This window comes from Thermobia domestica, chromosome 17 (assembly GCF_964235325.1).
Source record: "Thermobia domestica chromosome 17, izTheDome1.hap1.1, whole genome shotgun sequence".
Classification (NCBI taxonomy): Eukaryota; Metazoa; Arthropoda; class Insecta; order Zygentoma; family Lepismatidae; genus Thermobia; species Thermobia domestica.
This window is the reverse complement of record NC_137470.1, coordinates 120,157,046-120,174,969: the sequence shown is the minus strand read 5'-3', so window position 1 is coordinate 120,174,969 and position 17,924 is coordinate 120,157,046. Positions and strand designations below refer to the sequence as shown.

At 35.4% G+C, this 17,924-nt stretch overlaps 1 protein-coding gene across 2 annotated transcripts in view; it reads left to right on the top strand.

Moving 5' to 3' along the window:
- Positions 1-15,027, top strand: part of LOC145674309 (cyclic GMP-AMP synthase-like receptor) — a 73,396-nt gene extending 58,369 nt beyond the window's left edge. The window contains exons 6-8 of one of the 2 annotated variants that reach the window (XM_081744175.1): positions 1,872-2,009; positions 4,749-4,880; positions 10,616-15,027. In XM_081744175.1, the coding sequence (XP_081600301.1) occupies positions 1,872-2,009; positions 4,749-4,880; positions 10,616-10,816 (471 nt within the window). In that variant the 3' untranslated portion in view covers positions 10,817-15,027. The remainder of the gene's footprint in view (positions 1-1,871; positions 2,010-4,748; positions 4,881-10,615) is intronic. The other variant, XM_081744174.1, reaches the window with a different exon arrangement.
- Positions 15,028-17,924: the final 2,897 nt, after the last annotated feature.

Below are 17,924 nucleotides of genomic sequence, written 5' to 3'. Positions count from 1 at the left end.
AGGAACCCCATGCACCAGAGACAAGTACTCTACCACTGAGACACCTATGTAACCCTGAGTTAGAAAGAGAAAAAGAAGTTGCCAAATGTCCCCTTTTCTCCAGATTTCCTTTATTTATCACAAAAAATAATAATGTTATGTCTTTATTTCTGACTTATTTTCCTTTCTTTTTTGTTTATTCTTCTACCTAATGACATCAAACATCTGGCAACATCCACCAACCACCGTCCTAACAAGGAGTTGGTTGCTCTTTGAGTAGTGAGTGGTGTGAGACAAGGCTGTTATGTTTTGAAACGGACAATAACTATAACCTTGTGCAAAAATGAGACACATCACTGGATGCATTACATTCAGATGGGGTAAAATGACACGCTTTTGAGTAATACTGCGTAACAGATATCTGTGTGTTATTGTAAGTTTTTATTTAATATGTATATTTGAAATACGTAACAAGCTTACCTCGTGCCATTTAAGAAAATATAACTTTAAGTTGGGCTGGTAATAACTAATCTGGTTGTATTTCTGTGTATGTCAAACAATGTCACCCTGTTCATATTTGATGATACAAGATTTGAGTGTTTTGTATCTATTAGTTTAAAAGTTAAAAGGGCGTATGAAGATAAATGATCCACCCTATGTATATATATATATATATATATATATATATGGAAACCAGGCCGTGGAAGAACACACCCTAACCAAGGACAACGAGTTAAACAAACATCCACATCACAAGCAAACAAACGCAACTATAAAGTGTCCCATATAGTACGCAACTTTTGAAACGCCCGTCATTTCTGTTCTATTAAGTTCGCAGCACTGAATGTTACATGATTTTTTTTTTCTCTGTAGTGGTAGTGATCACGGAGCATCGAAATAGCGCATGATCGTCTTCTGTTTTCTGTACGAGTAGGAATGGAATGCTTCACGACGGAACAGCATGTTGTAAAAGTGAAAACTTACTACAAGTATGGTGAATGTTGGGCAGAGACTGTTGGAAAACTCCGTGGAACTCATGCGCTATTTTGGCACTCCGTGTCTACTAACCACAAAGACAACAGATGAAAATTGTACTAATACACAATAACACACTGAGCAAGGCTATGTGATAATATGTAAAAAAAAAAAAAAAAAAAAAAAGTATCACGTAACACTTTCAACACAATAAATGTGTCTTCATCAGACTTCCACTCCTTTTGGCTGCTGGGAGTTGGTCATCACTTATATATACTGCCCGGAGATCAACTTTTAATTAGACTCCGCCTCTTCGTTAAAAAGTAACACTTGTGTGGCTTTCACTTTCGCTTTTTAGCTGCACACGTGTCCAATTAAAAGCTACTTTTTTCGCTGGATACATTCTCTCCTCTAATTACTCTTATTTTCCTTGTTAATATAGTGTTGAAACTGTTACGTGATACTGTTTTTTTTTTTTTTTTTTTTTTTTTTTACATATTATCACATAGCCTTGCTCAGTGTGTTATTGTGTATTAGTACAAAATGGAAACAAGGCCTGATAGAATAGTTATGAAAATTGTATAACGTTCAGTGCTGCCAACTTACTAGAACAGAAATGGCGGGCATTTCAAAAGTTGCATTCTTTATGGGACACCCTTTACCTTTTGCTGTTTATCTTCTTCTAATGCTGACAGACGTACTCCCAATAGTAACGCACATTCCACTTGTAAATTAAAAAAAAAAAAAAATAAAAATAAAGTACTCGCTAGTAGAAGAGATATTTTTGACAATCTCGTGAGCACTAGTTCCCCTTTTTCTATGTATTATGGTTTTGAAATGGTAGGCTTCTAAAATCCAGTTTTAGCTGGAACACAGCGTGTATCGTTTTTCAGGCAGTATCTTTCTTCCTTTTTCAGTCGTGGTTTGTCGTTCCCAAACCAAAGAAGAGGAGCATGGATTCCAAGGAAATACATTGGAGAATTGCATTCCCAGAAAAGGAAAAGCTTCTCATGAAGGACAAACAAAACTTAAAACCGGTGGTGAGGTTATTAAAGGTAAGGTTTTCTAGGCCAAGATTTCTATGGTAACTAAGGAGTATCTTTTTCATAAATGATCATCTTTCAACTAAAACTGTATCGTAAATTTTGTAACGTTTAAACTAATGAACGGGGAATTATTTTCCGTTACAACCTGTTCTAATTATAAGATAGAACATAAGGTCGAGTTACGGTAGGGTATAAGAGGAGGATGTCGAGAAAAAAAAATAGGGAAAATTTATATCGAAGTCAGGGAAAGTAAAGCAAATTAAAACATTTCTGTAGAAATAACATACAAAGAGTGCAAAAGTAATTGACTGGACCGGAACTTGAACCCGGACCTCCAGTATACTGTGCTGAAGCGTTAACCACTACGTCACCCAATCCGTTTCCCAGAACAGCCGAACACACTCTCACTCCTGAAGTCGATATTCTCTACTCAGATCACATGACTTGTACGACAGCCTAGCTGCTGTGCTTCGACAATTTACTGTCCATATATATGAAACCACTATCGTCAAAGGGTGTTCTTACTACTGTTTAGCTAAGCTTTTCGTTTGATGTAACAAAATATCGTCTATCAATTGTAGTCTTTTTTTCTCCCTCATCTACACCGTGTATCTCCTATCATGTGTCACAGGATGGAGTTCCGTCTCATACTTTGTCTCATACAGTTTCTCATCCTTCTACTAATTGCATTCAATATTATTCATTATTATTATTATTATTATTATTATTATTATTATTATTATTATTATTATTATTATTATTATTATTATTTACAATTCTAGTATCACTAGCAGTTGCTTATTATTTTCCGCTTGATCGACTTAATTTTGTCCATTACTCTTCACACGCACATTACGAAAGTCTAATGACTATTAGTGTTTCTGTCCAAATAATGTCTTTTTCTTAACTCTTTATTTATTCGAAGAGCCTGAAAATATACCCTTCTTCCTGAATCTTACTTTTCGCCATATCTATCCTTGCTTTTATTTCATTCACACTTCATATCCTTACTGATAATAACGTTTGTTTACATCTCATGTTTTTCAAACCTTTTTCTCAAATTTTCATGTTGATTTTCTGATCAGATTTTGCGGGAGGATCCTTATCATCAATAGTGTTATTCATTTTATCCTTTTGCCTGCTACCAAAATATCGTCTTTTCAATGTAGCTCTCTCTTCACTATATCTTGTAAATCTCGTGTATTAAATGATGCTGGTAAGAGGGTATATATTTCTTTCGAACTTCCCTCCCAGTTGATTTTTCCTTTTTCATTTCTTTCCCTAGTGTATTCTTGTTGGTTAACATGTCTGTTCCGTATGGAAGACTTCGTTTTCCATTCTAATTTAATATTCTTACAACTTCCATAAATTCTTTCCATTTCGCCCTGTTAAAAGCTTTTTCTACGTGAATCACCTCTACTCACACTTATTATTATTATTATTATTATTATTATTATTATTATTATTATTATTATTATTATTATTATTATTATTATTATTATTATTATTCTATATATCTTTCACCTATCACCCTTCAGGAATCAGTGGCATTCCTTGTACCCATATTTCTACTAAACCTGAAATGTTCCTTTCCATCTGTCTCTTGTGCTCTTGCGTACAACATTCTCTTCTATTCCAGGCACAATTTATTCTGTATGTCATGTGAGTAATGCTTCTATAGTCCTCACTTCTATCTAGGTTCGATTTCTTTTCCAACATTATAAATGTTGGCGTCAAGAAAGCGTTTGACCATTTATCCGTCTCAGACATTTCATTGCAAAGTTCAAACAATTCTTCAATTGTTTCTTCCCTATTCCCAATAGTCTCAATAAACTCGATTGGTATATTATCTATACTGGAAAGTGTTTCCATTCCTCATCTCGGATATGAAGTACCGAGGTCAGACTAAAACGATATGTTGTATTTTTAATTGTATTCTTTGGGCAAAATGTGTGATCTTTTCTATAAATATACACTAGCCAGCTAGGTTAAAAAAAGAAGAAAAGGAAACATACTTTGTTATAAATCAATGTATGTTTTGTTGTTTATATTTTTCCTAAAAATCACGAAGACGACTTGCTTATATGTTACTATAGAAAACAGAAGCAAGGTTAGACATAATGACAACTACCTTTTAAGGATCATAAAATTTATAAAAAGAAAGTATAAAATAAACGACATTTTGCATTATGTCAATTTAGTTTATTCATTGTGGCTCAATAAGATAATATAATGTGAGAATCAGGACTAAAACGAAAATAACAAAAGTATATTGTTATAAAACTCATCGTGAAGTGCTGTGGACTCTTTGTCTTCTCATTGTAAACAATGAGAAATAAAATTTTTAGTATCAGAAATAGGGCGAAGGCCTTTTCGCTTTGTTCTGCGAACACAATTTTTTAAGGCTTGCTTTTTGCTTTTTGCTGATATGCCAAATTCAATTATTTGCATACCGTGCTTGTTCACGAAAACAATGTGCTAAAAAATTCTACGAATAATCAATAAAGGTAGATTACTTCACTCTGCAATTAATGCATGCCTAGTTTTTTTAAAATTATTTCTATGAAATATTATTGTGTCATATTTTTTCCAATTAATATCCTCAGGTAAAAGTGGTGATGAGGGTTGAAATTCATGTATGTGAATGTTAGAGTGTAACTTGTTAGTTGGTGGGTTGCTCACTTATTTATGCAGAAGCTTTTTAGATGGTTAACCCATGACTAAGTCTATTGAATTAATACTTTTCAGTATCTGAGAGATCAGCAGAATTGGCATGGGCTATGCAGCTACTATATTAAAACGGTCTCCCTATGGATGGTTCATGAAAAACCCAACAGTGCAAAAATCTGGAGTGGACATCTGAGTGTGACGTTTATTGAGGTAAGTATTTTTCTACTCAGTTGTAGTTCTTCCCAGAATTTAAGGTTCTTCCCAGACTTGAAGGGCCTGATGGAAGAATGATCTGTTTCACGTTGTATGAATTTTTGCTTGCTTGTTTTTTTTGTTTGTATGTTTCATTCATTCATTCATTTCTTTCTTTCTTTCTTTCGTGCTTGTTTACTTTTTCTTTCTTTCTTTCGTGCTTGTTTACTTTCTTTCTTTCGTGCTTGTTTACTTTCTTTCTTTCTTTCGTGCTTGTTTTCTTTTCTTTCTTTCTTTCTTTCTTTCTTTCTTTCTTGCTTGCTTGCTTGCATTGTTTGTTTATTTGAAAAAGTAGACTTCCCTGGTTGCCCCATGTAAATTTCAGGAGGGTATGTTACAGTTTTCAGAGCTAGACCATAAAACACCTCAACTGGTCCAGTGAAGTCGGTTAATATTTTGTTAGTAAAAGTTCGTATGATAAAAGCATCTTCTGAGTCAACCGTGTTTGCATTTTATAACGTAGCTGAGAGATTGAAGCTGTGCAAAAGGGTGCCTTATACCCATTGTCCCTGCTATTCATATCGATGAAAAGATTGGAATACGCCTTTTTTTCACCAGGTTTTCAAATTATAGCGACAAAATAGAACTAATATCAGGCCAGCGAGACAGATTGAAATTAAAAAGTGTGTGTATAAAAGGTTCATTCAAGAAATCGGATTTTTTTTTTTTTTGTTTTTGTTTTTTTGTAAGCAGTAAAACAAATATTAACACATTACTGCTTTTCAGTTTAATTCTTTCTTAGTTCAATTCACCTACGCCAGGGCTTGACAACGGCACTGATTCCACAGAAAGAAACATGGACACGTGCTTAGCTACTCATATACTTCTGACTAGACTTCTCTGTCATTCTTTAGAATCGGTCCGCTCATTGCATCTTTTAAGTGGGCCAAAAGTATGGTAATTTGGACCCAACTTTTATCTTCAGTGAAAGTAAATGAGATGCCACACGATCAGCTTCATACTAGCTGAAATCTTCCACCCATCTCCAACGTTGAAACAATTTCACATGTTGAAGCAATTCTACGTATTGATACAATTTCATATAGTGTTATGCATCGGATTTCCCATATCAAATCTTCCAACTTTAGTAAGGTTGCTTTCCGTGACTGCAGTGAAAAAAGAGTTGAGTTGATTTTGATTTTAACGTCCCGTTCAGCAGCGAGGCTATATGAGACGTGGACCTGCTGATTAACGTGGAATCCGAACCACATGAGCTCCCGCCGGGAATCGAACCCGGGTCTCCCGTGCCAAAGGCGCGTACGCTAACCGCTTAGCCACGGAGGAGCTCGCAGTGAAAAAAGAGCACCTGGATGTGAAGAATATTCAACACTAGTTATACCTTGTTTAAATTTCTCAATTGACTCGTAAACTTGTATTCAGTTCATACGATTGTCACCGTATTGAACGTCAGCTTCAAACTTGGTCGAGTTCGCAATAGTGCGTAGTGTGATGTATTATTCTTATATGTATGGAAAGACGTAAAATATACTGTAGAACAATATATTAGAGCACGCGTTATTCCGAACACGAGGAACAATGGAGATAGCGTTCCCTAACGCTTCAGACCTTACACTGACGCATTCCGTATTCACTGCTTTCAAGTCTTCCTTTTGCCTCTTTTATACTGACCTGTAATTGAAAGAGGATATGTGAAAGTTCTGTTGTGAACATGTCTTGGAACTATGTATGCTCTGTTGAGAATCCCTTGCACACATATTATACATCACTAAAATGTGCATGTTCGAATGCCATATGTATGACTTCCCTTTATACTGATATGGAGCGCCACTCCACTGTTTGAAATCACGCATGGTGCAATGTAGATTTCTACACATTGGGCAGCCCTAGATGTGAAACGAAGCACTTTTCCCCATAGACCCGTATGAACAAACTTTTTATCTTGGTGTCAGGAATCACCTCTCAAACGTCAGTACTGTTTTGACCTTTACATACTACTAGCGTATGCCCCTGCGTTTTACCGCGGACAATATTTGTTGTGTCTTTCTTTGCTTGCGTTCCATTCTTCGTCTTCGATATTTAATGCAAGTGATTAACTCAAATTCAGTTCATGGTTCTGTGCTCAATAGTTTCGGCGATCTGTTGAAAAAGAGGAAGAAAAAGAAGGAAAGAAAATTTTAGGGTTCTCATTTTCGAAATCCAGTCTAATCTAGATTCTATGGTGCATGTAGAACATTAATACAAATTCTCAAGGTTGTATACCTGACAGTTTGGTAGATATGCGAACGGCAAATCAGGATTCTTCCTCCTCTCCTTTAGAAGTCGTATTTCGCCAAATACCACCTTATCTGCACCGTAAGGTTCAAGGGGAACATTTCCACTAAATTCAAGGTTCTACGCTTAATAGTTTCGGAGATCTGGTGAACAACAATCATTTAAATCCCATCCATACTCACTTAACGTACGCAATTGTCAAAACCTCGCCGTATGTGGAGGCTAGGGTACAAGAAGAAGATTTATACAAAATGTCTAGGTTCTACGTTTAATGAGTTTCGGAGATTGGTGAACGGCAAAAAATCATTCAAGCCCCCGTCCCTGACAGGATACACACTTCTCAAAACCTCGCCTTCAACCTAGGGTGCAAGGGGAACATTTCCACAAAATTTCAAGGTTCTGCACCTAGTAGTCTGGAGAATCTGTTGAGGAATCAGTCAGTGGATTTACTCTAGATATACAGAGGCGGCGGAACCGCCCGAGCTATAGCCCGGTCAATATTTAGGAAAGTGTCAATTAACCCGAGACAGCCCAAGAGGTGCCTCGGAGGCATCCTGATCCACTTTTAATGTCATTATTGTTAATAGATACTTCGTCCCGTGTTCTGCGCTCTAGAATTCTCCTATCTCTTTGAAATACACCCTCTGATTGCATTTCCTAAATATTTTTTTATTTTACCTCAGAAAAAATAGGGTTATTTTTTTATACTATCGTAAAGGCCTAAGGGGTGCCTCTGAGGCTCCTATTGAAATATGTACTTTTCTAATTACTTGATACTGTTTATTTTTTACTACCATTGATCAAATGATTGCATAGCAAAGTAGTGACTAGCCTTATCTATTGATGAAAAAAAAAAAAAAAAAAATGGCTGCGGTGGGTTCAGGTAGCTTGTATATGCAGCAGGGAGTCTCAGAGGCACCCCTTGGGCCTTTTAGGGGTAAAATTAGCATGGACTGTCTCGGGTTAAAAAAATTCACCAAGTATTAAAAATTATAATAGGAATGATGTAATGAATAACCACTTTCAGTTTTCCGTAGAATCAATTGTTGACAACGATGTAACAATGAAAACTATTTCTAAAGACCATGTGTGCTGCTTTTGTTTCTGATCCGTCATCCCTACCTTCCAATAGTTTCCTTTTTTCTTCCATTTTCAGCTACCACGCAAACGCTGCAGAGATAATATTCTGTTAAATAAACTAGAGTAGAATAACATGAACATGGACAGTGTTGTTTCACTTTCGCTTTGTCGCTTGTCTGCTTCTCCCACACCCCTGCTGAGCACAGTGTCCATCGGGTGAGTGACCACGCAGATACATGAATTTAAAAAAAATGTTTTTTTGACACCCTACACTCAAGTATAGTCCAGAACAGGGCTCCTGATTACCCTACAAACTTCTGTTCTTCTCTCGTGCAGTTTGTTTAGGTTGATTAGAGAACCGCCTGCTGACCGACTGATCCCGTGTCATGCATTGTAAGGTAGGTTAAGTAATAATATAAAACTATCCTTCTTGGTATTAAAAGCTTCCCCTAATTTTTCTCTGGCCCTCTAAGAAATTAAAGCTGGCGTTCTCAACAAACTGAATATAAAATACGCTATTTTATTTTGTTGGTGACTTACAATGTAGAAGTATTTTTTCTTATTGCTCGAGTAACTGTACATTTATTTTGTTTTATATTGTTTACAAAAAAGAATATACAAAGGCAGCAGGTGCTCTTTGCTTATATCCGCACTTGCAAAGTGCGAGATAAACCTTGAGGCTCTACTCCATTATTATTTCGTATTTACAGTTCACCAAAGATAAATTTGTTTGTTTATCGATGTTGTCAGTACTGAAACATTTCGATATATTTCAATATTTTTCGATATTTGACTATATTGTTCAAGTTTCGGTACTTTCCCGTTTTTGACTTTTGATATACAAATCCGGGTATTGCACAGCCCTGGTCCAAACTAAATTATCCTCTGAAGATCTGAAGCCAGGATTTGACATACATTCTCTTAACTTTATTTAAGATATTCCGATATTTTACCAACGTTATCATTGGTGCCGTGTTCCTTTCATGGGTGTCATACTCAATGATTTCCAAATCCATTAAACCGAAGTAATTGACTGAAAACTACACCCCTTTTCCATTTGCTCACGAATGTGTATGTAACATTAAATACAGCACAAAAATACAGTATCATTGTTGAAAAATTACTACCGAAATGTTCAGAGTCACGCGTATTGCGATGTTTTTCACACTTACAGGTGAAAAAGCCTTGAAATATGCCGTGGCAAAATACATCGCAGCACACGTTATTCCGAATACGAGGAACCGTGGAGCTGCCGCTTCTTAACACTTCCGACGTCCCACCACTGTTTCCAACGCCTATATATTGCCTACTTTGGACATACCTTAAAATTAGGGCATATCTAAAAATTCTGTTGAAAGCATGCCCGGGATTTATACCCTGTAGTTAATTCCCTGCGTACCCTTGTTAATTGAAATATACATTTTTGGACTCTGTATGTATAACTTCTCTTGTCCTGATATGGACTGTCACTCCATGGTTTCTCGAATTCGAAATAGCAAGTGTTTCGAAATTTTGTCTTCCTACAATTTTGGTTAACCCGAGCTTCGAAACTACGCAGTTTTCCTCAGAGGTCCATAGGAAATTTTTCTCGTATTTTGATGTGATGAATCATCTCTTACAGTTTATCGGTATCTGTCATTTAACACCTTATATATATATATCAGATGAATGTAATTTTATTTGTTGTTGTTGTTGGGGGGCGCTCAGGCTCGGTGGTAGAGTGCGTAGCTTTAGTGCGTGAGGTCCGTGGTTCGCTCCCCAGCCAAGTGATTTTGTGGTGGACAACATCGTGTTCGTGGGTTTTCCGGAGTACTCCTGTTTTCTCCCACATTCTAATTCTATCAATTCTCTCATTATTCACTTGCTTCAGTCATCGTCTCCCGTAGCCTAAAGGGCATAATTGTGGGACATTAAGCTGAAAGATTTAATTTCATTTGTTCATTGTTTTTTTTTTTTAGATTTTGATTTTTTAAAGTAAATTCTTACATAAAAAATTGTAGTATTTTTTTTTTTAATTTGAGAGAAAAAAATCTGTATTGAGGTCATCATTTGATCAAAGTGTTAAGTATCTACATCTCTAATGTAACAAGTTGTAGAAGATAGTGTTTGTTTTATTGCAAGAATCTTAGATCCAACGTTAAGAATGGACGTTTTTTTTTTTTTTTTAAAGTCGCTCGAAGATGTTGCTGTCTCTTTTTTGCTGTCTCGTGGAAAACTGGAAGCTTTCCAAAGTTACTTCCTTGAATAGCGTTGACAGACCATCGTAGTAGGCTTTCTATGACAGATTGCTAATATAGTATGCGATTTTCTTTTATCTTGTAATTTGAATCGGAAAATTTTGCGAACATGTTTAATAAAGCTTGTAATATTCCTTGTTTCAGATGTTAAAGAAATTACATCACATGGTGCAAAATCGTAGGATCGATTTCTTTTGGGACGAAAGATGTAACTTACTGCAAGATATGTCACGTGAAGAAGCAGACAACATAGCAAGACGAATGAAGAAGATAATCAATGATGTAGAAAGAGGTTCCAGCATTGAAGCGTATTTTAAAGATTTAAATAACGTCAAAAAATGTTAAAAAGTAGAGAAAGAGAGAAAAAACAGTAAATGAGCACAGTGTGAATAATATTATAAGTAAAATATTTTCGTTATGAAATATTTTAATTGATTTTGAGTTTCTTGAATTCTTATATAATTTAATAGTGTGCATTAAACTGTATGGAGTACTGATTATAGACCTTTTGTTTATGAATTGCCTTGTTTGATATTATTGATTGGATATAAGTTTGTTTAACTGATCTTATTATGGAACGTATTGTGAAGCATAGATATACCGTCATGTACAGGAAAGAAATTGAAAATTTGCCTCTTTTCCGAAGCTTTATGGTTTATTTGCGGGTAGGATTGTCTTAAGGGACTCTAAACAAGACGCAAGTTATTTGCAACGCACCTTCTAGATCTCAAATCACTTGGTATGACTACCGGCTTCTGATAAACCAAATTATGTATGTGGTAGAGCGATTTGAGATATAGCAAATTACTGGAACGTGATTCCCATACCCAGGACTTCTTCATGCTAACGTAACATGTTTGCCGTAAGAATAGAAATAATAATAGAAAAAATGAAGTAAAATAAAACTATTTGATTGGAGAGTTCAGGGATCTCTTACGTATTTTGATAAACAAGTTGTCGTGTCTCGGGGATTTTCAAAAAGAATTTGCGCTAAACATTTTCATTTTCTTTTTATCCGCCTAAATTAAGAAGTGACTCACTGTTACGTTATATGTTCGTATATGTATAGGAACGTATACGTATATGTATATGTATATGTATATGTATATGTTCGTATATGTGTATTCGTATACGTTTTCCATTTACACAAACATTATCGACGTAAGGACGAGGATACCGAAAGGAACATTCGTTAAGAACAGGAGTCAGTACTTTTCAACAAGGTTATTTGATAACTATAAGTCTCACATACAGACATACGTACTTCAAGAAATCAATAAATTTTAGTATGATACCCCTGTAATTCTACAAATGTTCCCTAGCGCTTTTCTGAGGCTTGTAACACTCGTTCGAACGTAACTGGCGTACTCTCTGCCGCAGTAGCGTAATGCATTGTTTTAACTATTCCACGTTCGGACATTTATCTGATACACACGAGCCTTAACGAACCCTAAAGGAAAAAGTCCATTGAGGTCAAGTTTGGTTACTGGATTAGCCGAAGCCATTATTGCTACACCAATCCACTTTCCTGGAAAAGTTATATTGAGAAATTCTCGCACACTTAGAGCAAAATGGGGTGGTACTCCATCCTTCTGGAAAACTACAGTACCCAAAATGCTTTTCTGGAACAACTGAAGCGTCAACTAGTTTTCCAGTATGTCTAGGTAGATGTCTCCCGTTATTGTTCACTATGTAAACTTTTCTTTGGGCAATACTAGTCCACACATTAACCTTGAATGTGTCCCGTTTTCACTGTAACACGTATTCGACTGCTCTAGTGCCGAAATCCTACAATTGTGTCTGTTGACTAACCTCACATGACTTCGTCACGAAACAGAAAATTTTCCATCAACCCCTCAAATACAACAGCCTGTAGCAAATGATAACACATCCCTGCTCTCGCTGCGTATTCCGGCTTAACTTTAGAGGTGCCCCTCCAGTTTCAAGCTTACAAAAAAGCACTTAAATCGTTAGAAATTGTTTGGCTAGGTTAAACTTCACGTACGTTCATAACTTTGGCCTGTACAGTTTCCCTACTTTCAGGCGAAAATCATGGACGATCTGATGATATGACCATCTCTCTTTAAACAAATCATCCCTCTCGAGACAACAGGGCGTATCCCATTTTCTTATCTTTTCCAGGAGACAAGTTTAAAGCTTTTATTATTATTTATTCTTTCGTCTTCTTTTAAAATTTAGTTTGATATCCTTCGTATCAGGTATATAACTTACGGGGTCAAATTAAATTTTGACAGAACATGATAAAATAAACTCATGATAACATCTTTAAAGTTGTCTCCTGGAAAAGTTGAAAAAATGAGTGTTATGATGTTGTTATGGTTGGCTGAATCCGTTTTGATCAGCCAATCAGCGTTCAGATCTATTTTCCGGGATTCTGTTATATTGAAAAGCAACTCTCTTTTGTTTCTATAGTCTCTGACGAAGTCAATATGTTCAGTTAGTTAGAAAAACTGTTACACATTTATTACTTTTAAATAAACGTTACTTAGCTCAGCTATTTGTATTTATAGTTAAAGTTATGTGAGTTCACGTTTCATACAGCCTCGGTGCTAAAAAGAGACGCTAAAATTCAATAAATAGGTAATACAATTGTAATTGGATAACTTGTTTTGATGAGAGGTTGTGAGGGCAGGGTGGAAAAAATCATGATTTTTTAAAAATCATTTTTGTTGAATTTTTTATTTAAATCGATTTTTTTCATTTAAATCAAATCTTTCTCCTCGTATAATACAAGTCGCGAATTGAAGAAAAAACATTAGGAATTAGTATTAAAATGTTAATTATGCCATTTAAGTGAAAGTATTGGGGTTGAATTTTGAATTAATCCCCAATCGTTAACCTATTTCAATCCCAAGCAATGTTTCTTAAGCATTAAGGAAAAAGTACAGCAACGTTTATCAAGATAACATTTTTTTTCCCCACAAAAGTTACTGATACTTGACAAAGACATATTTTTAAAAAAAAATCGGAACTAGCTTGCGGCACAGAATACATATAAAATACAAAAAATTCGCCTAAAGTTATAAAACCTTAAAAAAATGTTTCGGAGAGTGGATCTGACCCCTCTAAATACGCCCCTATTATTTGGGAAAAAACAGACGAGCACACAAAATAATTTTCGTCTTAAAATGTCCATGGTTACTTCCCCGTTGGAATAGTCAACGATTTTAAAAACCCTATGTTATAAGGAGAAGAAAGCAGGATTCCCCCATTACCCGTTCAAAACGGGATTTTCCGTAATCATCCTTTGCATAACACTCATTTCCGTACTGTACTGTACATACATTTGACTCTTGTTGTATTATGATGATTATCTTCCATAATTCAAATAACAGAACAGAAACGGGATTGTACTTATTTTCGCATTAAATTAATGTTTTTTTCGGAATTTAATTTAAATCAACGATTTTTATTTTTAAAAAATCAATTGATTTAAATAAGACTGATTTAAATCAATCCATCCTGTGCGAGGGTGTCTCCTAACTGAAGAAAAAGTGGCTGATACGTATTCAAAATGACATATTCAGTTCTAAATGTTGTTCGCAAAATTATTTGTTGATTAGCACTTCTGTTTTCAGCACCGACAGTCCTATTGTCAGAACTGAGATCTGAACCAATATCAAGGTTTTTAACCAATGTTTAGCACTCTTGCTGGACATCGAATCAGGACCACACGCAAAACATCACGCACGTTAGCCAGCTAGCAGCGAAGAGCCACATAAAATATTCGGAAGGTTTTGCAAATACGTATCATCTATTTAAAAGTTATTTCAAAGGTTTTTTTGAAACATTTGAAAAGAGACATGATTTTATAGGATTACGGAAAATTATAACGTATGTTTCGTGTGTAAACAGTTGTTAAATGAAAGTGTGTTGATCTTTTAAAATTTTTAATATGATTGCATATCACGAGCTGTATCTTAAGCATTGTAGTATTGTTTAATATGTGATGAATTTAAGATGTTTAATATATTGGTTTAATGTATAACATATTGTGTAAAATCATAAAGCAACGCTGTGCACGGTCTATTATTTCTATTACGGTACGAATGTTGATGTAGAATAAATAAGTAAAAGCACTTTTGATCTATGCCGTCTCCTGTATTCTATGGACTATAATTGGGCGGTGTTATGCAACAACCAGTCAACCCACATTTTTTTTTTTTTTTTTTTTTTTTTAAATGAGTTAACCCTGCTGGAGAGTTCGATCATATGTAAGGCGCATACTAAAAAATCCTGGTAAAGCGTTTGCGATCGGTGTGCAATCTATGAAGAGAAAAGTCAACCCACAGACGGTAATATATTATGGGGTCGAGAAATTTGTAACTGCGATTTCCCTAAAACTGACTCGTTGTGGGTTGAATGGTTGTTGCATAACACCGCCCAATTGTAAAATATTAAGCACAATATTTCATTTCATTATCTCCTTATATGTATATTACATGTTTTATTATAGTGTGTTTTATAATCTTTGTATATATATATATATTCATACTTATATTTTAATAAACTTTGATGTATTAAATTTTGCTTATTTAAATAACTTTCATATTCACGGCATTCAATAACTTTACTACGCCCGCAAGAGATTAGAACGAAACCGTAAACTCTCACGTTGGCGGTCCTGGTAACCCCCCTAGTTATCAGAATCATGATTGATACATCATTGGAAAACTTATGGGCCACAGATTCCAACGAGTTAAAATTTGCGCAATTCCCGCCTTATTTGTAGAAGACGAAACAAAATGTCCTAAAAAAATATGAAAAAAAATATATATAATTTGGGTGCCCTTGGCAACCCTTGCAGTCACCCTACGTTGACAAAATGATGCTAATGTTTTAGGCGACACACTTGTGATAATATTATTTTAAAAAATGGTAGTTATTGCTGCAATACAAAGCGAGAGAAAAGTTCGGAACGAAATTCCTATAAAAATGTCCTCTATATCATTTTCAAAGGGCTGTTGCAGACCTTCCCGTACCGCAACAATAAGTATTCAACAGCCTTAGATCATCAAACAATTTAGGAGAATAGAGAATTATGTTTTTAGACCAATTCAGTGAACAAATGTCTTACACGGAGCTGAACAAATGTCTTACACGGAGCTGTCCTGAAAATAAATGTAATTTACGTCAATAAACTGACACTCAAAAAACTTTGCCCCCCTCCTCCTCCCCCATATAAGCAACAAGTACACATACAATTTATTACTATTGTAGTGGACTAGTTCATTGCTTCACATACCAATTTTTGAGTATACCCCAAGGGGGGATGGCTCCCTAAAAACTTGATGCAGAAAACACGAACTTTACTCTCCGGCGTTGTAACCCCCCACATACATAAAATGCATATCGACGGAAAGCTTCGTCCTTCAGGAACACATTGATACCAAAATTATCTCTCTAGCTTAATTAGGGGCTGAGGCAGTGAGGTTTAAAGCTTTACGCAGCAGTTGCTTCAATGGGCGTTTAAAGGCTAATATGGTGAATATTAAAACATGTGTACGTATCTGATGTGTTAATGCATTTGTTTTGCAGAGACGGTGCTATTGTGTTGTTGTGTTGTTAAGTAAAGGGATTGTGGGAAGGGGAGACGTGGCTTCTTGCATTACTTTAAAGAGTTGCCAGAATATAATAGCTGTAAAAGTCAATAGATCATTTCTTGTTATTGTATACGATTTTTATTGTAACTTGGTTATTGTATACGATTGTTGAAGTGATAGTTGTGGTTTGAAGATGAAGATTGAAGCGCCATAAAAATTGCTGCACAAATTAATTTGGTCCGATACTGGAAAAAATACGTATAAATTGTTGAAATCCTGTGGACAGAAACTACATTGTAGGTACTAATATTAAAGATTTTCCCTTTTCGTATAAGACGTCAGTCTTTTAAGACGTTAGCAGTCATCTGAATGCTTGTTTTTTGATCCCATGGTAAATAGTTTTATATATTCAACGTCCATGCTGGCTCACTGGTGCTAATTTCTGATGTTTTCGGTCCCTAGTTTAATCCCATCTTGTACCAAATAGGCTTTGTGGTGAACAAACACAGTGTGCGTTGGTTTTCTCGGGGTTCTTCCGTTTCCTTCCAGTATTTCGTTCATCACGGTCTTGCTTAGTCCAGCAGCATAATCCTACGACACGACTCTTTACACAAAAGTAGGTTCAAGGGAGCCACGATGGCTCAGTGGTAGAGTGCATATCTGTGGTGCCTGGGATCCCTGATTCGATACCCTGCCAGGTAAGTTTGTAGTGGACAACATCGTGTCCGTGGGTTTTCTCGGGGTACTCCCGTTTCCTCCCACTTTCTCATTACTCCAATTCTTCCACCATTCATTTGCTTTAATCATCGTCTCCCTTACCCTAAAGGGCGTAATCGTGGGACGTTAAACTGAAAGATTTCATTTTTTCAGCGGGACGTATACAACAAATACATTTTCAGCTCGAAATGCGAAAACAACGATTCTTAAAAGATAAATCAATACATCAAAAACTTCTTTATTTCGAAATATCTTTAAAAGTGAGTGTTGCTTGGTTTGAAGACAGAATTTACAAGAATTTATTATTGATTTGTGTGTATTTTTAACGCAGGCGGGAATTTTATTCAATAAAGTGAGCCATCCAGCCTATAATGAATTTCTTGAAAAATTTACGTGAAAATCCATACATAATGAGATTACTTAACCCTTTGACTACCATTTTCTTTTAAAATATGAAGAGTCTTTTATATGTACATGTACGACTCCTTTAATGTGGGATATTCCTGACATCTGTACACAGTTTTGGAAACTAAACACAGTATCCCGGTCACATCTGAACCGATGAGAGAACGATAGGTATTTTTTAAATTAAAAAAAAATCCCAACGATGTTTGAATTATTTGCATGGGACACATGTATCCCGTTGGTAGTCAAAGGGTTAAAAAGAAGCACTGTATTTCGCCAGAGCAACTGATGCCATTATTATTCCTAAGCACTCACTTGTTACTCTTACCACTTACCGTTCTTACTGACATAGCCTGTAGTAAGCCGAGCTCAACTGTTGATTGCTTTTGGATAATCATCTTCACTGTTCTAAGGAGTTTCAAATTACTTGAGGGACTCATAATGCTACTTCTGCCTACGACAAATAATATTTCTTCTAAACTACCTTAGATAATGGTAATAAAAGAGGTTATTAAACGTTTATGTAATAGCCAATAGAGTTAAAATTACTTTGATTCAATAAATATATACCGTTTTTCTGAAGTATTTATTGGATTGATTCATACATATAACTGCAAAGACAATTTGCATAGTTAATAACTTTACATTTTAAACATTCATAAAACTTTAAAAAAAAGCTTAGTATAATTCTTTACGTGTTGCAGTACAAAAGTATGATTTTTAAGTATTCCAGGGTAAGAAGAATATCTTACAAAATAGTGTATATA